Below are 22,292 nucleotides of genomic sequence, written 5' to 3'. Positions count from 1 at the left end.
CCGCAGCTGCAATACATCCAACCACACCCATTTCAATTTTAAATATAATAAATACAGTGAAGAAAACAGTAACTCTTCCGTAAAGAGTCTAAAGAGAAGACAGCCGACACTCTGGGGTTTCAATCCAACGCCACATGGTCTCTGGATGAGTTGCTTGAGGAGGTCGTGGTTGAGTTCAGATCTGTAAGTGCCCTTCTCAAGTGGAGCTCTGTTTAGATGGAAACTTCATACTCTCTGGTCTCCTGCAAGAGAGAGAAGCACAGACCTGTGAAACCCTTGTGTGGCAGAGTGACACATCAGTGGTTCCAGTCCTGCACCCCTCCTTGCGTCCACAGCATTGGGCAGGTGACTCTGCAGTGTCCTTCCACTCTGACCCTGCCTTGCTTTTGATAACGGATTATAAGAAAATGGGTCACAAGAGGGGCTTCAAAAGTGCTTGTGTGTTTCTGCTTGCATCCTGCCCTTCCACCGTCACCAGGAGCAGAGCGCCCCTTGTGGCCTTTAGTCGCAGCGAGAAGGTGCAGGACGTGGAGAGCACGGCCGAGTAGCACAGCCGATTTACCCAGCCAACAACTAGCCAATCCCAGCTGTGAGCGAGCACTGCCTGGAACTAGCTGAAAACACTGCCCCGCAGACTGATGAGCAAATTAACATGGGTTGCTTTGAGCGACTGAGTTTTGGGATTGTTTGTTACTCTGCATTATTCTAGTGCTGGGTAACTGATACGCTATACCAATAAGTATTAATAAGGTCTAGTTTCTAAAGTGCTGTTCTTCACCAGCTTAACCTTATTTTAGGGTTTGGAAACAGGCTACATAAAATATAAAATAACATATGACCTCTTCTTACAGGGTCATATCTGAAATGCCTACAGCATATGGGTAGCAACCAGTTCAATTTCTCCAAGATTCATGGAGTGTGCGTAATATACTCCAGGCCCCTGGGGCAGAGGAGCAGGGAGGTAAGAAGTCCTAGGCTTGGCCGTGGCCCCTGAGGAGGTCACTGGGACATGCTTTAAAGGAGGTCTGTGGATCCCACTGGGTCAACACGGATTAGCAGCCATGGTCATGCTTCCTGGTGGTTGGGAGTGTGGTGGGCAGCCTCTAAGGTGGTGCCCATGATCCCCACCTCCTGGCATTCACATTCTTGTATGATCCCCTCCCCTTAAGTGTGGGCAGGACCTGCGATTTGCTTCTAAGCAAGAGAATACAGCAAAGGGGCGGGGATGCCATGTCCACATTCCTATCATGTAGGATTGTGACTTCCGTCCTGTGGCGAGACTCTGTCTCTCTCACTGGCTTTGAAGGAGCAAGCTGGCAGGTTGTGACTGTTCTACAGAGAGCGGCACGTGGAAAGGAGCAGAGGACGTCCTCTAGATGACATCCTGCAAGAAACTGAGGTCCTCAGTCCAACAACCTGCAGAGAACTGGATGCCGGCAACATCCAGGTGAGCTTGGAAGTGGATCCTTCCCCAGTTGGGCCTCAGATGAGACTGCGGCCCCGGCTGACACCTCAGTTGTACTTGTGAGCCCTGAGGCCGGGGACCCAGCTAAGCTGTGCCTGGACTCCTGACCTACAGAATCTATGAGATAATAAGCGTGTGTTATTTTAGATTCCTAAATTTCAATTATTACATTGTTACACATTAATAGATAACTAAAGAAGGAAGGAAGAAGGAAGGGTGGAAGTGGGGGTGAGGGTTAACAGAGATAGGGAACAAGCCAAGTTTATGCCCCCAAACATGGGAGATGATTGCACACCACTAAACGGTGAATTTGAAGGGTTGTGGTTTTGCAAAGTAATGACGGACTTTTGGTTCCTCACATGTGCCTCTGGGCCTTTGCACATGCTCTCCCTTCTGCCTGCAATCTTCTTTAACTACCGTCTAAGTTCTACCCACTTTATGTATCCCAGCTGTACTATCACTTTTTCAAAGTCACCTTCCTCCCCCCCCCCAAATGTCCCCATCAAACACTGATAGCATCCTGTCTAATTTCTTTCATCGTTCTTAAGAATTATGATTTGTTATAATCAAGATATTCCTTGGCATATATGACTGAGGTTCAAGGGGAGGCAGGACAGTGTAACGATTAATGGCATCAGGCAGAGGTTGCATCCTGGCTCTGGGTTGTGCCTTTTGGCTGTGTGCAACCTTGGCCAAATAATTTTTTCCTCTCTCTGAACCTCAATGTCCTCATAAGTCAACCAGAGGTAACTGTAGGATCTATCACAAAGAGTTGCAAAAATTCAAAGTCATTATGTGTTTAAGGTGCCCGGCTCATGTCCATATTATTATTATAGATATCTGTCTGCTTTGCAAGACTATATGCTCATTAATGGCAGGACTGTGTCTATTTGGTTCATGATGGTGCCCTTAGTACCCAGCACAAGGCTGGCCACTCTGATGTGTAGGAACGTTGCACACTGCCGCTCAATAAGGACTCGAGTTCAGGAAGATGTGTGGGAAGGATGTCACTGCCACCAGGTCACCGGTGGGCTGTGACCCATCTCAGCCGTCTCTCTGTGGGTCTTTGATGCAGCCCCTTCTTCCTGTGGTCCTTCTGCCAAGAGTGAACAGCGTTGCAGGCTTGTCATCGGCTCGCAAAGCGAGCTGTGTTCTCCTAGTCGTCATCTCAAGAGAGGTCATGGTGGGGATGAGACTGGACCACTGGCCGCGCCTTTCTGCCAGCGGCATCATGAGCAAAAGGAAATCCGACGTTCAGTTTTGATGTCGGTGAGTTCAGAGCAGGTGAAGGGGGAGGCGTGGGGAGAGACGACAGACCCACTCACCCCTGTCTCATAGATGGGGTTGTCAAACTCGGTTTCCACGGTGATCTGGCTGTAGGGGTGCGAGTACATCAGGGGCAGGCGCAGGTTGGAGTAATAGCGACATCTGGAGAAGAGATGATAAGGGAGACACATTACGAGAGCGAATGGGGACAGCTGGTGCCACTTCCTGAGCACCGGCACCTCCGCAAAAGACAATGAGGATGTGTGGAAGCAGCCTCTTGCAGCTAAGAATACAAGCAGGGCGACGGGTGAATCATAATTGCCCTCAACTTCTAATCCAGTCAGTGATAACTAGAGTCTTGATACCTCTTTAATGCAAAGAGCAACCACAAGAATAAGGAGCATTTATTGAGCACCTACTATATACCATGGTGCCTCAAAGCAACCTTCCCTCACCACCTATTCAAAGGCAGTGCCTCTCTTCCCACACTCCATCTCCTTCCTTCACTGTGTTTATCATAGTGTGTTATAATTTACTGTGTACTTTTCCCCTCCCTGCCACTAGACTGTGTGCTCCAGGAGGCCACAGACAATTTATCTTAGGAAATTGCCTGCCTCAGGGCTTTGCACATGCTGTTTCTCTGCCTGGAATCCTCCTCTCCCAGGTATTTGCATAGTTTACTCATTATTGCTTTCAAGTACTTACTTCAATGTCATTTTTCAGGGGGGCCTCCTCTACCTCCCCCCTTCAAAGTGCAACCACCACTGCCACCCCAGCTCCCCTTTTCTCCCTTCCTGGTTTTCTTTTTCTCCCTGAATTTATCACCTTCTGATGTACTATCTACTTTTCTTATCGTCTATTCCCTCCATTAGAACCTGTGCCCCACGAGGGCAAAGATTTCCTTCTGTTTTGTTCGCAATGATGTTTCTAGAGCCCAGAAAACTGCCCGACACCAGTGGGTGCTCAATAATGGTGAATTTGAACGAATTAGTGAATAGCCAAGCTGTGGCTGAAGATCTTCCTTCTTCACTAAAGGCAGGTTCTATGCTCCCCAACACCTGGGACAAGTCTGGTCCACATCAGGTTGTCAATATTCATTTGCCGATTAAGTGACTGAATGATGGAAAGAACGTCAGTGTGCCAGGCAATAGGAAATGTCGGTCTTTCCCACTAAACCACAGCTCCTTGAGGTCAGCAATGCTGTCTGTCTTATTTGCTGCTGCCTGCTCAGCCGTCTACCCCCGAGGTTGGTAGGTGCTCCATATACAATTTCTCCCATAGCTACAATCACACAAATGCCACTGTCCCCAAGCTGCAGGTGGAGACCGTGAGGCTCAGAGAGGTGACACGCCCAGCCCCCCAGGGCCCTGGTCATTGAGCGCATGGCAGCCCCCGACCCTACCTGGTGATATAAATGTAGGCTCCGCCCAGCAGCAGGGAGATGATGAGGACCGGGATGAAGATGGCCAGCGCCATATTGCCCCCTTCCAATGATGTCTCGGCTGCCGCTTCTGCTACTGAACACAAAGCCAGTGAGGCCCTCATGTCCACACGCACAACCCACATCGGTACCTGGCTCCCAGGTGAGCATCCCCCACCCCCCGCCCAGGTCTGCACCCACTCAAAGAGCTGCCGTCACAGAGCCTGAGCCACGGCAGAACCACCTCCAGAGGGGGAAGAGGCAGCGACTAGAGGGCATGGTGCTGGTTCTTGGCGACAGAGCCCAGACCCATACTTAGGTGGGGCGGCCATAGGGGCTGCCGAGAATCACACTCATTTAACCCTGATCATATTATGTTCCGATTTGGGGAGGGGTAGAGTTGAAATCTGGTTAAAATCCAGTTCAGGGGATGACTTGGAGAAAATCCCCAAGGTGCTAACTGGGCAGGCTGAGTTGCTTGACATTCCCTGGAGAAGAGGGAGCTTCTTGCGCCCAGACGGGCAGGTGCCTCCCCGAGCTGCTGAATCAGACCCTCCAGGAGAGGGCGCTGGGCATCGGGGGCAGTTCTCGGTACTGACTACCCCAATGACACCCCGACTGTGAAGACCCGGTTTGGATTCTCAGAGGTCGCACTGCTCATCCTCAGGTAACCCTCGGGGCCTCACCTGGAGCCTCCGCTACCTTCCAGTGGTTGGTGGAAATCACGAGACCTACGACAGCTCTTGTGGCAGCCGGGGGCGTCTTCCCAGCACGGCTGGAAGGGAGACCCCCACATCTCTTCGAGACACCTGGCCGCCAGGCTTCCTCTGCCATTCTCCGTGGCCGCATCTAACAGAGCTCGGCTGTCTCCCAACCTATAACCCACTAGCCGCCACTCTGTGGGGTCTGAGAAATCGACCCTAAGACCCACGATAAATGCATGAGCACAAAACATTACGGGGGCTCTCATAACCTCTGAGCAACCATAGCCCCAGATTCTGAGTGAATTCCTTATTGTCATAAAGCTAAATGGCTCCAAAAATAATAAAAACTGCTGAATTGGTCACCACTTTTTTTTTTAACGAAACATCGAAAAAAAAACCATTTTATTTTTTTTCTGACACCACAGCTGGGGTGAGAGGTTTGGTACCAAACTGAACGGGGGTTATACAGAAGGCAGAACATTCTACGTATGGGAGAGGCCGGAAAGGGAAGGAACCACAAAATAAAAAGAAAAAGAAGTCCTGGATAGGATGTAGCATCTAGTGCACACTAATGAGTCTCACTTGATAATTCCTCTTGAAAGGAGAACAGAAAACAAGGGGGTACAGGGACAAGTATTTTGGGGACGAGAAAGACCGAGGGGGAAAGCAGACTACAGAGCATCCCCCGGATGGATCTTCCCCTCCCGAAACCAGGAGGATGCTGAGCACGGAGGGTGAGACGTCACTGGACTTAGCTCCCCCAGGTAGCACCACGTGGTGAAATTTTTACAATAGAGTTATGGCTTCTCAGGCACACGGACCCTCAGATTTTCTTATCTCATGAACAGAACTGGTATCAAATCCCTTTCAGTCATAGTTAGGACCCATAAGTTGCAAATTCAATGATATTTTTTTCTTTACGATATCATTTGTTTTGAAATTATCTTCAGCGGGGTGAAGGCAGAACTTTTACTTATTTTTTTTTAAGCACGTGGATAAGGTTGTTCAAGGACCCGCCCTTGTTTTCTGCTATTGGCTTGATTTATTGGTCTTTTCATTATGGAACTCACCTTCTAGAGCGTGTTCAAAGCTGTCTTGATTAACTGAAAGAGAAATTGCAAGCATTGATCAATGTCAAGTGAATTCACTCTGTTCGCACGAAATGAAGCCAAAAAAATTAGGCGCAGAAGCCCGTGCCACACTTTGCTGAAGTTAGTTCTGTGTTTTTATTTATCCTGGGCTACTGGAATTAGAGGAAATGCCTGGACACATTCCCATCCTGAGCTCCTGAGAGAAGATGAGACAGACGTGAAAGAAACAAGAGCAACAGCAAGAGTGAGCGATCACGGAACACTCACCCTATGTCAGATATTGTGCCAAGAGCTTTATATAAATCTGCTCATTTAACCCTCGCAACAATCTTGTTAGGTCCATACTATTATCATCCCCATTTTACAGATGAGCAAACAGAGGGTCAGAGAAGTGAAGCAACTTCTCTGACGTCACACAGCTTCTAAGTAATGGAGGCAGGATTTAAACTCGGACTGCTTGACTTTCTTTTGCCTCTGCGTTTTTCCCCTCTATGTAGTTCTAGTCTATTCGTTGTTTCCACGTAGTACAAAGTGCTGATAATTGTGAGGCTCAAGACAAAATCCAAAATCCAGCCAGGGGTGAAACTGATTTCCTGTTTTGAAATATGTATTTATAGGAACCTTTCTAATTTCGCTTTGATTCCATACTTATTTGACTAGGATTTATAGTCCCCGTAAAATGAGTTTCATTCCTTCTTTGCCGTTGACTAGAATTCTCTGGAATTCATTCATTTTCCTGTATTCCCCGTAAAACGTCTCTGGAAGTGCTAGATGCCGGGGGCTGGCATCCTCAGGCTTTGGCATCAAAGTCATCGTGGTAGCTGAGCACAAAAATCTACCCACGCGGATGAGTTTCAAGGATGCGAAAACGCAGAGTGGAGGGCTGAGATGAACAGGCTGCATTATAAGGGCGTGGGAGGGGGTGGTCCCCAAGTCCTAGCCATGTTCATGTCCTACCTCATTTCAGGACCTCCTCACTAGCCTTTTGGTCAAAGTTACTCTCTGACATTCATCATCACCCAGTGGTGATAACCAAACCAGTTGAAAAGCCAGTTTAATATCTAACTAACTAGCCACGGACATCACTGGAGCTGAGGCATCAGGAAAATGGAGAGATTGAGGCAGATGCATCCCATCCAAGACCTGATTGGACTTTGGTGGCATGTCTGGGAGTGCAGGAACTGCCACCGAATCTTAGAACTGAAAGGAGGTCTTGAACTTGTGTTCCTTGGAGCGTGGTCAGTGGCCCCCTAGGGCACACGCTAAAATGCAGCTTCCTGCCATTTCCTGGACCTGCCAGGGTGGCATCCTTGGGGGCGGACTTCTGCATACCTCACCGGCTCCCTAGTTTTCTCATGTGCTGGCCCAGCCACTGACTGTCCTTTAGAAACCCTGATCAGAACTCAGGCAATTATTTCACACAGAGGGGAACCAAGGTCAGTGAGGGAGGGTGGCTCACCCAAGGTCATGCCGTCGTCCACAGCAGAGCCAGGCTGGCGCGAGGGACCCCTCCATCCCAGTCAGGTGGCCTTACCCTGGTGCTCAGTCACTCCCCACAAAGCCATGGATCCCACTTTTTTGAGAAGAGGAAGTGACATCACTTCCTTACAGAGTTGCAGGGTCTTGGAGAGGAAATGGCGAGGGGAGAAAGTACAAGGATGTCCCAGGATCCCTTCCTGCTAGAAATTCTGCTACACCCGAGGAAGAAAGTGAGGGGCAGATGCCGACTCACCTTGGAGAGCTTCAAGGGCTCACCTATCTTAGATCGAAAATAGAGATTTCAGGAATGACCTGCAAAAGTAAGCATCTTTTTTCTTGGTTTTTTTTTTTTTTTGGTCATTTGTGTATTTTCTGATCGCAGTTGCATTTCCTATCAGACTGGCAGCATTAAAAAAACTGATAATATCCGGTGCTGGTGCGGACGTGGGGAAAAGGACATTCTCACACATTACCGGGAAAAACAGGAACGGATGCAATTGTGGGAAACGATCTGGCAGCATTCACGAAAACTCGGCGTCCACAGGTCTTTGCCCACAGTCCATCCCACTTTGAAGAATCCGTCCTACAGGATGGAAAGTACCAGCACCCAAGGACGCACAGGCAAGGATGTTTTTGGCAAAACAAACCTGAAACAGGGAAAGAACTGGGAGATCCACCCATGGAGGAACGGCTGAATGCATTAGGATACGAGCACGGGGTGGAATGATGGGCGGCAATGAAGAAGATAAGGCAGAGCTCCACATTTTTTTTTTCTAACTTGGGGGATGTCTCTGACAATTGGGTTTGAAAAGCAACACACAGAGGAGTGTATGGTATGAGCTTTTTTTTTAAAGATAAGCAACCCCCCTCCTTCTTTCCAGTGTGTCTGTTTGAACACGTCCAGGGGACGGTGAGACTGGACCCTCCCAGGGGAGGAGTGTGGCTTCCCCAGGGGAATGGAAGGCGTGGAGGGAGAGAGAGAGGCACCGCTAATGTTTTGTCTGCAACTCTGATTTCTTCTGGGGCTGGCAGCAGATACTTTTGTCACTAATCCACAAAGAATTGAAAAAGTCACTGGGCAGATCAGGTGTAGAGTCAAAAATGGCCCTTCTGTGGTATCTTTACTTTGTTGTTAGTGCCATGAAGTTGGCTCTGACTCCCAGCCACCCTGTGGACAGCAGAGCAGACCCCTGCCCGGTCTTTTTGTGCCATCCTCTCACCTTCCGGGGCTCTATCAGACGATGCTCTGCTGCTGTTCACACGGTTTTCATGGCCAATTTTTTCAGAAGTGGGTGGGCAGGTCCTTCTTCCTGGTCTGTCTTAGTCTAGAAGCTCCGCTGAAACCTGTCCACTGTGGGTGACCCTGCTGGTATTTGAAATACCGGTGGCATCGCTTTCAGCATCACAGCAACACGCAGCCACCAGAGTGGCAACCGGCAGACGAGTGGTGAGGTCCCCTGACCGGGAAATGAACCCGGACTGTGGCGGTGAGAGCGCCGAGTCTTAACCACTAGGCCACCGGGGCTGGCTCCTAATGTATATAGCTTTCTTAAAAACAAACCCTACTGATTTTCCCCCACGCAGAAAAGTTCCCAACACCAAATTAACTTCTGTTAGCATCCATGTAACAGAGGGTTTCCAGGACTCTTTACTTAGGAAAACATCCCAGTGTTTCAGCTCTACAAGGCAGGCCTCCTCTGCTACGGGAAACAGGCTCAGACACAGGGCTGGGCTTAGTCAAAGTCACGGCCGGGGAGGAGGAAGACCTGGAGAGTACGTTGCATCCTTTAGGCCAGTGTTCCCCACATTCGCCTGATGATCGGGTGAGACCCACCTGTGCTACTAGTTGAGTCAGCTCCCTGGGTCCTGCCCTGGATCCAGTGAATCAGCATCTCCCCGGAAGGGGCCCAGGGATATATTTGTGCTCACAACCCCTATTCGGAAACCACTGCCTTAAGTGGTTCTCAAATTCAAAGTGCATACAAGAGATTCAGAGCTGGTTAAAATGCTTATTTCAGGGTTCTGCCCCCCAGTGATTCTGATTTCGTAGATCTGGGGGAGATGGAAGAATGTGATTCTAATGAACACTCTGGGTGATTCCGATGCTGGGTGACCCGCTGGCTGGAGGCTGACAGCCCTGCAGGCGGCCCGCTGTGGAACAAGTGGGGAATTTACAATCAGGAGATGGGGTTAAATCCTAGGTTTGTCTCATACCAGCTGTGTGGCTTTGGGGAAGTCACTTAACTTCTCTGAGCCTCTCCTTCCACATCTGTGAAATGGGTAAGATGGCTCACCTATCCCAGAGGATGGTCATGAGGCTTCAATGAGATGATTCAGGAGAAATATTTTTTATATAGGTAAAATTCACATAACATAAAATTAACCGTTTAAATTCAGTGGCGTTGTTTCTTTACAATGGTGAGCAACCATCACCTCTATCTAGTTCTAAAACATTTTCATCACCTCAAAAGGAAGCTCTTTACCAATTAAGCAGTTACTCCTCCCTGCCCCCAGCCCTTGGAAACCAGTGATCTTCTTCCTGTCCCTATGGATCTGCCTGTTGTGGATATTTCCTATAAACAGACTCATAGAATGTGTGATCTTTGGAGTCTGGCTGCTTTCACTCAGCATAATGTTTTTGAGATGTATCCATGTGTCAATACTTCATTCCTTTTTTATGGCTGAATAGTATTCCCTTATATAAATACACCACATTCTGCCTCTCCATCCATCAGTTGATGGACATTTGGATTGTTTCTATCTTTTGTGACTAATGCTGCTGTGAACGTTGATGTACAAGCGTCGGTTTGAATACCCGTCTTCAATCATTTTGTGCATATACCTAAGAATAAAAACGCTGACTGGGAATGTATTTTTAAGCGTTAAAGCTGGAGTTCACGAATCAGGCATTTGGGGATCCACTGGAGTCATGAGTTCCAAAGTAGAAATGTAAAACTGCATGCTTCTGTTCCTCTGCGGAGAGAATTCAGAGCTTTCTGCCTGATTCCCAAAGGGGTATTAATGCCATAAAAGGTTAAACCCACTGGCTGAAAGCATCGAAAGTATTTAGGATATTATTATTAATTGCACACCTCAAAGACCCAGATAAATGGGTCCAAGTCTCACTGGGTGTGTCATAACTGAATTTCAATGATGAATAGCTCATTAATTCTAAAATACATTTTCCCCCTTTTCACCGTCTGAGATGGGGGCAGGTCTTAAATCAATGATGTGGCACATCGCTGCCACCAGGTGGCGCTCACGATGCCGGTGTGAGCTCCGTGGTCCAGCGCATCATCTTCAGCTTTGGGAGGACGGGTGTGAGCGCCTTGGGGGACCCCGGAGGCAACAGAGGAGCATCCTCACCCTTCGGAGCCAAGTGGCTGTGAGAAGGGCGTCCAGGACGCGGTTTAAGCCACGTTGTCGAAACAGGAGTCAAAAAGCAGCCTGCCTCTCCTTTGTGATAAACATCTAAGCTTGGAAGAGCTCTTTTAGAAAGTGAAAATACTAACGCTAAGCAAGGAGAAGGCATCGTGTCATAGTTTAATTGGCAGCAATTTCTTTCTTTCTCAGCGGTGCAGGAAATAATGGCAATGTCTTAGATTTAATGAACTACAGTAGCTTGGCTTTTTAGAGCGAATTCAGAATCCCTGCCAGCCAGTCCCGACATCTCAGGGTCCCTCAGTTCCCGCGTCTCAAATAGGGTTCTTTACCTTTACAAACGGGCAGTGGTCCGTTCCAGTGGGATGGCTGTCCCAGGATGCAGCGAATGGTCACCTCGCCCATGAGCTCGAAGCCCTCGTAGCACATGAAGGTGAGGGACTCTCCCGGCAGGTAGAGCCTCTTGTACAGAATTTGGTACCCGTTTTCAGGTAACCCTGGGTTGTCACATGCCAGGGACTCTTCCGCTGAAAGGCAAGCCAAAAGGAGCTCTGATGAGATGGTGCAAATCTTTGGGGACTCCTGCTCAGAGCCTGTGTGGTGTGGCTTTGGCTAGCCTCTCCAACGTCCCCTCTCTACATCCCCATCTCGCACTGAACTGTTTCCCATTCCTCAAACTCACCCTTCTCTCTCCCACCTCTGGGCACAGTTGAAGGTACTGGGCTGTGGAATCTGGGTTAAAATCTGGCTTCTGCTGCTTACTAGCTGTGTGACCTCTGGCAAGGGCCACAACCTCTCTGAGCCTCCATTTCCTCATCAGTAAAATGCGAATAATAGTACCTATCTCATAGGGACTTGGAAGATTAACTAAGGTAATGGGTGTAAAATGCTTAGCATGCTATGGGCATGTCATAGGTACTCAGTAAATGATGGATGGTGGTGGTCGTGTTAAATTATGAAATATTCCCCCTGGTTCTCACTTTATACCTCACCTGCCCACCCCAGCCTGGATAAGTCTTGTCTTATCAAGAAATGAAGTCAGTCTTCATTTCCCCTCCTCCAGGAGGCCTTCTCTGATGCCCCCTACCCCTAACTGAGTCACTAGTCTTTCCATTTTTTCTTGTACCCCAGCACTGCATACACTGTATTGTATTTAATTATTTAATGTCAGTTTCCCTTACTGGAGATGAGCCTGTAAATGCATGCTTGAAGCTTAGGGCCTGGTATACAGTATGAACAACATAAATGACCCTGACATATACAGTAGGAGCATCATAAATGCCCTCTGGTGACTTAGGACTTATTGGAGAGTTGAACCCACAAGTTTAACCCATTCCAGGGTCAGCATGTAGTCTAGTGTCTTTTTCGCACCCGGATGGAATGGACAGCGAGCAAACACAGCATTGCACACAATACTACAAATCCTAAAATATTTTTAAAAGTTTATGATTAAAATCTTTTTAAAGTGTGGTAAAACCTACATAACAAAAAGTTACCATCTTAACCATTTTGAGTGTAGAGTTCACTTGTGTTAAGTACATTCACATTGTTATGCGATCAATCTCCAGAACGCTTTTCATCTTGTAAAGCTGAAACTCTACCCATGAAACACTTCCCTGCTCCCCCTCCCCCAGCCCCCGGCAGCCGCCAGCCTCCTTTCTGTCTCTATGAAGTTGACTGCTCTAGGGACCCCATATAAGCGGAATCACACAGTATTTCACCTTTTGTGTCTGGCCTATTTCACTTAACATAACGTCCTCAGGGTTCATCCATGTTGTGGCAGCTGTCAGACTTTCCTTCCTTTTTAGGGCTGTATAATATTCCACTGCATGGATAGAGCACATTTTGTTTCTCCTTTCCTCTATCGATGGGCACTTGAACTGCTCCATCTTTTGGCAATTGTGAATAATGCTGCTATGAACCCAGGTGTGCAAATCTCTCTTCACAACCCTGCTTTCAGTTCTTTTGGGAGTATCCACAGATGTGGAATTTCTAGATCACATGGTAATTCCATATTTAACTTCTTAAGGGACCACCATCCTGCTCCACAGTGGCAGCGCCATTTTGCATTCCCACAAACAGTGCACGTGCATTCCAATTTCCCCCCACCAAATGCTGACACATTTTATCCTTTCCTCCTGGACTCACTTTGGCTTACAAAGACCCAAGTCTTTAAACACCCCATCTGGCACCTGCCATGGCTGTTTCAGACAAACAAGGTGGAAAAGGCTTCCGTCGACAGCTGCCGATACTCACCTGATTAGTGAAACTCTTGGAGGAGGTGGCGCACTGTCTTTTTTACCTGAAGGGCTCCTGTGACCTCTGAGTGACTTTTGCAACCTACTAGTGTAATCCCAGCTTGTCATCACCTTGACTATGCAGGTCCTCAGTTCAGAACACGGAGCCGGGGGGTCGTTTGTCGTATTTTACCTGATGATGCTGATGCACGTGGGGAAGAGGCCATTCCTCCAGGCTGAATCTCAGGGCTTCATCTCATCTGGCCACTGTCTCCCTCTCTGATGGTTCTTTACTGCACAGCGAGCTAGTCACGTTTTGCTAGATGGGTTACACTGTTTCAGCCTTGGTGCCCTGTCTGTGCTGGTCCCTCTGCCTGGAATGCTCTTTCTCCTCCCATCTACAGGGCGGTGCGGTGAAAAGACTAAGAGAGCCCTTCATGTTTCTCACCTGCTGGCATGCATGCTCTTTGCAGCTCTTTGCAGTGGGAACTGTGACGTGCTTTAACCAACAGAATACACACAGGTGAAGGGATGTCACTTCCGTGATGATGTGACATGAGATTGTAATTCTGTCTTGCTGGCAGCCTCCTCTCTTACTGTCTTTGGGGAAACAAGTGGCCATGTTGTGAGCTACCCTATGGAGAGGCTCACGTGGCAGAAAACCGAGGGTCGCCTCCAGCCAACAGCTTGTAAGGAACCGAGTTGTGCAAACAACCACGTGAGCCTGGAAGTGGACCCTTCCCCAGTGGGGCCTTCAGAGGAGACCCCAGCCCCAGAGTATCTCTTGTGAGAGATCCTGAACCAGACAACCCAGGTAAGCTGTGCCCAGACTCCTGACCCCCAGAAACGCTAAGATAAGAAATAGGTGTTGTTTTAAGCATCTTATCTTGCAAGATGAATCTCCAGAACTCAGATCTGTCCCCGCTCAGATCTGAACTCAGCATGAATTCCCCTGTCCTTGGAACCCTTCCCTATAACCTGCACAGACCTCCATTACAGCTTCAGAATCTTGTATGGCACTGTTGGAATCTCACCTCGGCACCTCTCTCCCAGCCTGGAAACTCGTGTTTATGTTCATGCCAGGAATCTCAGTGCCCAGCACCAAACCTGGTTCACAGGAAGCACTCATTCATTCAGTCAACAGACATTTATGAACGCCCAGCATGTGCCGACACAGAGGAAGCATGGGGACACAGAGGTGAATAAAACCGATGTGACGCCTGGCCCCATGGAACTCGTAGGTGGGAGGGACAAAGTCTAATGGAGGCCCCAACTGGAACCTTTTTCTCTATGAATACGACCTACACGTGGGCTCTACTTAGCTTGTGCGAATCAGAGTATTTCATGTAATAATCTAGACTTCTGGCTCCTTCTGAAACATTGGAAGGTTTGGCAACCATGGGCTCACATCGCCACATAGCAATGATGGTGACATGAGCCCAAGCACTCGACTCACATGGACTCGAGTAGCAGCTGTCCCCCTTAGACCAGTAATGTGCTTCCCAGTTAGCCACAATCCCCACCACTCCCTATCATATCACACATAGTACCTTCCTGACATTTAGGAAGGCATTTAAATGTTCACCTTTCCAATGAACAGATGAAAGAATGATGATGTTTTAGCGACGGCAATCACCACTAGTGAAGAATTGGGGCTTTGATCTCCTCGAACGGGTGGGTGGGTGGGTAGGAACCTGGTTTCTACTCTTGAGGTTGAAGGACTGTTTTCTTTGTACCTCAGTGGCAGCCTTCATCAGGAGTTAAGAACCATATTCTTGCCGCCCTGCAATCCAGCCAGCCCGGAAGTCAGACTGTGGAAAGGAACCCTCCAGCTCCCTGAGCAGCTGGGGGCGTATCTGGGTGACATGCTTTAGCGCACACAAGTGCATTTATCCAGAAAACATTTAACGAACGTTGACTACATGCCGGGCAGTGTGCCTAGCAGTGGGGCCAATTGTGAACCAGACACCATTCTGGCCCTCCTGAGCCCATGGTCTCTAAGCTCTAAGAGGGCAAAAAATGTAAATGGGCAAGTTAACCAAAAAATGGCAGTTGTAGTCAGAGAGCGAAACTCAGAAGATTCAGGGGTGCCTGGAGGAGACCCCTAGTTCGGCCGAGGCAAGGACGAGTTGAAGGAGAGGCAGAGATACTGAATAGAGTTCCACTTAGTGAAGACTCCCAGATACAAGGCACCAAATGGTCCAGCCGACGGGCAAGGCAAATCCTTCCGCTGAACCAGGGTCAACCCTAAGCTTGAAGTTCACCCGCTGGCACCTCACAGCAGCCCGGACACGCAGCCGATGTTTCCACATCTGAGCCCCGAACCCAACCACAAGGCCTTCCTGAAATCCATCTCGGGACCCTAAAGACGGACCTCCATCCTGTGTCCACGGACGACACCTACAAGGGTGCGTAAGGAGTCACTGGGTGTGCAGAGCGTGCCTGGGGTACGGACTGTGGGGATGGAAAATTTTACCCTTATTTTTTACAGCCTTATAGAGCATCGGGACGTACTATTTTTAAAACATGTCGGGCAAGCATTGCTTTTGAAATAAACACAAACAGCAGCATGATCAGGACCCTGCAGCCATCATGTTCTAACGATTCCTCTGAAAAGATTCTGAAGAAGTCTTTGGTCTCCAGCCCCACTGAGCTCTGCTGAGCCGGGCTTGGCTCTTACTCACTGCTGCATCCTTGGCAGCCTGGCACACAGCAGGTGCCCAATAGATGTTTCTTGAAAGACATTACATCAGTCCAGTTGAAAGAAGGTTACAGAGTAGATGTGCTCAGTGGCTCAGGATTCAGATTCTTGTTATGTGTCCATCTGTGGGCAAGATATTTGACCTCCCAGAGCCTCAGTCTCCGGATCTGTAAAATGGGCTACCTCGTAGGGTGCCATGAAGATTAAATGAGCTCACACGTGGGATATGAGCAGCACACTGTGAGCACCCGATAAATGCCAGTTATTTTTATAGCTTTTACAATTTTTGTCATATTTTCATACCAACTCTACTATTGTTTGCCCAATATTTCTTATTTCTATTGACTTGTTTTTCCACTTAAAGAATGCTATATTACTTAGCCTCAGCCTAAATAATATTCCTATAGTCAGGTTTCAAATGTCAGTTTTAATTTTTAAAGCTTTCTTAACAAAACAAAACACCTAGAAGCTGACCTGGCCACTGTCTGAAGCCGCATGGGTACCACCAGTGGTGTGTGCAATACTCCTTGGGAAATGCACCCCAGGGCACTGCCCTTTACACTTTATGAAGTTCCCCATAAACTGTGGATGTTTTCCACCCAGTAGGTCTTTTCACTCTGCCCCTATGTGCCAGGCTTGTGCTAGGAGCTGGTATAGAGCAGTGAACTAGAGAAGCATGGTTTCTATGTCCCCAGAACTCAGTCTCATAGAGGAGAGAGGATGGTTATCAAGTGATGGCAGCCAGCGCAGCAACAGCTGTGACGGGGGAACACAGGAGAAGCCTCGTCACCCCGGCTAGGGCGGGAAGGTCAGAACGGTTTCCAGAGGAAACTTGGGAACCCAGTGCTCTTCTGGAGAGAGTGAGGACTCAGGGAAATGCCGATCTGATGCCCGCTGCTTCCCTCCCTCCTGGGTGGAGGGGAGTAAGAGACCCTAAAGAGAACCCAAATCCCGAGCCTATTACCTGCAATGTAGCAAAGCGGCCAGCAGGTGGCAGTGGCAACCCAGAAGGATTACCCACAACCTCCCCCGGAGATTCCTTTCATAAATTAACAGATTAACGAATATAACAAATATTATTGAGCGCCTTGTACATGCCAGGCACTGTTTTTGGCCCTGGACATGCAATGGTGTACAAGACAGACATGACCCCGGACTTCATGTAACTTATTCTTGTATTCTGCAAATATTTCCTGTGCCAGGTGCCGTCCTGGCCCTGGGGAGATAGAAAGGGACAGAGGATGAATTCTTAGACCTGGATGAAAGGAAGATCTTGACAGCTGATCCAGGGAGGTGAGGGGGAGGCATCCGCAGCTCTGCCCACCTGGCTGCGTACTAGAGTCACGCTGGATTCTTCAGGGCGCCGGCTCTGGCCCCTGGGGAATTTTAATTTAATTCATCCCCTTTTAATAAAAGTATTCTTGGCATGGTTAAGACATTCCAACATATGCCAAAATATTCCAGCACCCGTTTTGTACCACATTGTTTGCATATATTAGTTCTCATCCTCCCCCGAATCCTCGAAGGTAGGAGCAATAATGACCAGAAGAGTCAATATTTCCTGAGAGCCTCCTATGAGCCAGGCACTGTTTGGAGTTTTATATCTATGAGCTCGTTTAATTATCACAACAACGCCAAGACCCGGATATTATTATCATTGTTCTCATTTTATATCTGAGCAAATGAAGCACAGAATTGTTGGGCAAGCTGTCAAGCTACTTTGTGGGAGAGCTCGGGTTCAAATCTGGGCGGTCCCAGCCCACAGTTAATCACACAACATACAGCCGGTTTACAGACGAGGAGACTGAGAGGAAAGTCACCTGTGAAGGTCCCACAAGAAGGGAGTGGCTGAGCCACGACTTGCGTCCAGGGTTCCCCGGCTCTACAGCCAGTCCGACTCAATTTTCACACAACCATCAGTAAGAGTTTGAGAAGAATTCCACACGGAAATCAGCTCTCTTTGGCAGTAATTGTGTTTGTCTTCAGCTCCCAGAAGATGGCAGGAGAGCGACATGGAAAGCGATCTGAATTTGAAACTGGAGGCTTGGGTCTGCTGTGTGACCTAGGGTGAATCACTTTACATCTCTGGACTCCATTTTCCCTGCCTGTTAAATAAATGGACTGGACCAAGACCCCATCCTTAGCTGAGACGGGGCTGGGCGATGACATCCCCACTCTGAGGATGTACCCACACTTTGAAATAAGATTATCTGAGGCAGCTTTCTCAACCTCAACACGATTGACATTTTGGGCTGGGTAATTCTTTGGGGTGGGGCGTCCTGTGCATTGTAGGATGTTGAGCAACATCCTTGGCGTCTACTCACTGGGTACCAGTGGCATCCTTTGCCCCTTGTGGTGACAACCAAAAATGTCTCTAGAAATTGCCATTGACGAAGGTGGGGAGCAAATTCACACCTGGCTGAGAACCAGGGGTTGGAGATCTTAAACAATTCCAGCTGCAACCCGTGTGACCTCGTCCCGATCTTTCCCAGGAATTCAGTCGAGGTGGACTGTCGGTCTTATAGACACGATCACAAACCTACCCTCCTTTCTATTTTTTTCCCCATTTCTCCCCTCTAACTACAGAAAAAAACGTAGAATTCTGGAGCACATTTGAGCAAAATGCTCAAACTCAGGTTCCCTCGTTATTGTCGCGAACCGTGTGTGACATCCTGACAACAGTGGAGCCGTGAAACTGAGAGGTAATTAGCAACCTGTGTTAACCTAGCGCTTAATGGCCTGCCAGACACACCGTTAGGAGCGTCTGTATTCACGGCTGGCAGGATCATTCTGTTCCATGGGGACATCGGCGTGTGCAAAGTCACAGCTGGCAGGCGGCAGAGCTGGGATGCAGAGCTGGACCTGCTGGATTTTGAGTCCTGTGTTTAACAGTTCTGCTGGAACGAAGGGCCCTTCTTGTGCCCCAGTCCCCTGGGCTTCCAGGAATCCCCCTGAGCCATTGCTTTCTCAGAGACAAGAATTTCCAAATGAAGACAGCACCAGCCAGAACCTGGCGCGTCGGCCGAGGTGAGGCCGCTGGAGACAGCGAGTCAGCGGAAGCTTTCACTGCGATCGCCGTCTGGCCATGTGGGCTCTGCCCAGCCCGGGAAATCTCCACGGCTCACAGTCCCGGTGTTCTGGGGGCAGGGCTGGGGAGGGCCAGGGCCGCCTGGGGAATCTCGAAGTGCCTCCCTGGAGAGCCACTCATAAAACCCTCGCTGAATTTGTCGGATTACTTTGGGCGGCGTGGTTTATGTCTTCTGGACGGGAGCCTCCGGCATTATTTACCCTGCCACCGTCAAAGACGGGAAGCAGCAACAAAGCCGCGAGGTGCAATAAAGACCGCATGAGTATTGCTAACAATAACGATGACAGTAATAGTAACAAATCTCGTGATTTGTTGAGCCGGCTGGGCCCAAGGGATGAAAGAACAGATTGGATGCAACCCGAGCAAGTGAGTTACGTGTTTGACTCTACAAACAGATCACGTCAATGAAGTGCAGCAAGTGCCGTGATAGATGCAACTGTAGGAGCCGTGCGAGGTCAGAGGAAGGCAAACGTGACCTAGCCCAGGCAGTCAGGGAGGCCTTCCCGGAGGAAGCGACTCCAAGGATGCATTGTTACTTCCTTCATAGGTGCCTTTCTCCTCCTCCCATCTCCAACAGACCCCAGGCTCCACGAGAACGTGGATCGTGTCTGCTCACACGTGGCTGGATTTTCAGGGCCTTGCAGCATGGTTCCCAAACTGGGCACCAAGGCACCCTGGGATGCCACAAACTCATGGGGAAAAATCTGTGAGGTTTTTAAGAATTTTGAGGAGACGTGGTGACATCTCTCAGACCCCTGGGCTACAAGCTGGAGGAAGCCCAGTTTCAATGTTGGAAAGAACCACACTCTTTCAATGATGCCCTGTCTTTGCAAAGCCGGGTTTTTGGTGGTTGCTGTGCTAAAAAGCAAGGACTGTGCTAAAATCAATGTGGAGCGGAAATGAAGGTGGCGGGGTCCAACATGGTGCCAAGACTGGAGAAGCCTGGCAGAGCCCGACAGGCACATGCTTCCTTAGTAGTAACTGCAATTATTTAAGAACGAAATAAAAATAAAATCTTTTCTTTTAATGCGTGCATTAATTTTTCAAATGGCCACTAAGTTGTCAGGATATAGCTGCTCATTAGGTTGCTTGGACCGAAATTGTTAATAAATGGAACGGTTAGGCATTTTGGCCCGGGGAATCCATGCAGCAATTCCTGGGACACCAGGGGGACTGAGAGATGAGGCAGCGTGGGAATCTCTGCCCCAGCAGGTGCTCGCATACAGGAGGCACTTGTTGAATGACTGAATGAGCTGCTTCCAACAACCCTGCCTGGTAGCGAGTATTAATCTCTTTTCACAGATGAGGGTCCTGCGGCCCAGAGAGGGCAAGCTACTTGCCCAAGGTCACCCAGTAGTGCTGGGGATGTATCTGACTGACTCTCAGACTCTTCTCTCTACCTATGCCTGACCTGTCTGCTCCTGGAGTGGCACAGGGGAAACAGACTGCGAGTAAGAGGACATGGCGTCAAGTCCCAGCTGGACCAACTACAGCCTTGAGCAAGCGACTGCGAACAGAGGCTGCAGACAACCAGAGCTTGCACAACTTGTTCTGTCTGCTTCATGAGCTTGTTGGTGGAAGATCTTCGTCAACAGCAAAGCCCCAGCGCTTCACCGGAAGCTGGGACTGCAGCGTGATGAGGTGGGAAGATAATGCTTCTGGCTTAGTGAGGCTTGAGTTGGAATCCTGGATTCTCTCCTTCACCACTGTGTGACCACAGGAAAGCTACTCACCCTCTCTGGGCCTTCTTTTGCTGGTTGTGGATGCAGGTACTATCCACGCAGTTTTGGGACGGTTAAACGTCCCAAAACTGATGAATTGATGTTGGGGAGGCGCTTGGCACAGCGAAGATGCTCATCCAATCAGGGCTGCTCTCTTTGTTCAGCAGAGAAGACATTTAAAGCTGTCTATGAGCAACAACTTCATCCTTAAAAATACCCTCAGAACCCAGACGCAACCTGCCCCTCTCTCCAGCACCTGGCTGCCACATCGTGACCGTCCTCCTGCCTCCTGAGTCCTCTCCCGGCAGCCTCGACTGCCTGGCATGTTGCTGGAACCCCACACCGGGTTCTTCCCAGGCTTCTGGAAGGATCGCGTGCCTCCTGACACCCCGCTGCCTTGTGAACTCATTAGCACGGGTGTCAGGGAAGCCGTCTCCACGAGCCCCAAGGATCAGATCGGCCCCGTGATTTCAGGGGACAGGCGGCTCCGTGGGGAGGGAGGCGCTTCTTGGAACCGGCCGCCCCAGCAGCCCCGAGGGTCCCCCGTGGCTGTGCCTCGTTAGCGAAGTGGCTTTTCTTTCTTTTTTTCCTTTTTGTAGATGATATCTCCACCTTTCAGTATTTTTAAATAAGCTTTTATTTTTAGCTTTCCATCTCTGGGTCTCTGAGGCTCGAGTTACTGAAGCTGCTCTGACCGCCCCTGGAGGCCCCGGGAGGAACCAGCCTGCTGTAAGGAGGGGCCGAGACCGGGGCTCAAGACGACAGGCGGGCCGTCCGGCGGTTCTGGAGGCTCTGGGTCCGAAGCCAGGCGGCGGCAGGGCCAGGCTCCCTGTGACAGCGTCCTTGCCTCCTCCGAGCTTCCGATGGTCCCTGGCGGTGCTTGGCCTTCCTTCCCTGGCAGATGCAGCGTCTCGATCTCCGCCTCTGTCATCACATGGCTTCTCCCTGTGTCTGTGTCCCCATCTGTGTTCAGATTTCTCTCTTCTTCTAGGGACCCCAGTCAGCGCATTCGGGCCCACCCCGAGCCGGGATGACCTCACCTTAACGTGATTACATCTGCAAAGACGCTGTTTCCAAAATAACGTCACAGTTACAGGTCCTGGGGTTAGCACTTCCACATCTTTTTCCGGGGGACACGATTCAGCCCATAACAGGAAACCACCAGTGTGAACGTGGCCCAAAGTGCCGGGCACTGGGGAGGGCATGTGGCTGTGCTTAAGCGGTTAGGGCCACAGGCCTCAGTTCCACTGGGATGTCCCCGCACGGGTTCGTACCTGCCAACCTGGGGGAAGTCGCTGCTGGTGGAAGGGGCGCTGGCCTGAGACCCGAATCTTAAATTTGAATCCCAGCTCTGCCCACAAAGAAGTGTTGTGACCTTAATCTTATTTCCTTTGGAGTCTCAGTTTCCTTCACACACACACACTTATTTATACGTGTATATATATAAGGTGTGCATACACACATTTACATTCACAAATATATATATAATCTGTTTAGCAATGTATTTTATATGTTCAATAAATAATTATCTGTTTTTCCCTCTGACCTTTAGTTTCCTTAATATATATGCACACACATGTGTACACATGCACACACACACCACACTCCCACATCCATATATATTCGCAAGTACATATACTGTGTTAGCAAAATGTCTTACATGGTCAATAAATAACAACAAATGTTATTATCTGTAGCACGGGGCAGGGGTGTCTTATTTCTAAGTTACTCCTCAATTC

The 22,292-nt window shown here is 49.2% G+C and overlaps 1 protein-coding gene across 1 annotated transcript in view; it reads right to left on the bottom strand.

The window, feature by feature from the left end:
* Positions 1 to 212: 212 nt before the first annotated feature.
* The window catches only part of SEZ6L (seizure related 6 homolog like), a 70,757-nt gene continuing 48,677 nt past the window's right edge, over positions 213 to 22,292 (bottom strand). The window contains exons 13-17 of the mRNA XM_046641038.1: positions 11,139 to 11,333; positions 5,926 to 5,958; positions 4,134 to 4,245; positions 2,791 to 2,893; positions 213 to 242 (exon numbers count right to left, since the gene is read on the bottom strand). Coding sequence (XP_046496994.1) covers positions 213 to 242; positions 2,791 to 2,893; positions 4,134 to 4,245; positions 5,926 to 5,958; positions 11,139 to 11,333 — 473 coding nt within the window. The remainder of the gene's footprint in view (positions 243 to 2,790; positions 2,894 to 4,133; positions 4,246 to 5,925; positions 5,959 to 11,138; positions 11,334 to 22,292) is intronic.

Source organism: Equus quagga, chromosome 15, assembly GCF_021613505.1.
Source record: "Equus quagga isolate Etosha38 chromosome 15, UCLA_HA_Equagga_1.0, whole genome shotgun sequence".
In the NCBI taxonomy this organism is placed as follows: Eukaryota; Metazoa; Chordata; class Mammalia; order Perissodactyla; family Equidae; genus Equus; species Equus quagga.
The sequence above is the reverse complement of the archived record's forward strand: the minus strand, read 5'-3'. Positions and strand labels throughout refer to the sequence as shown.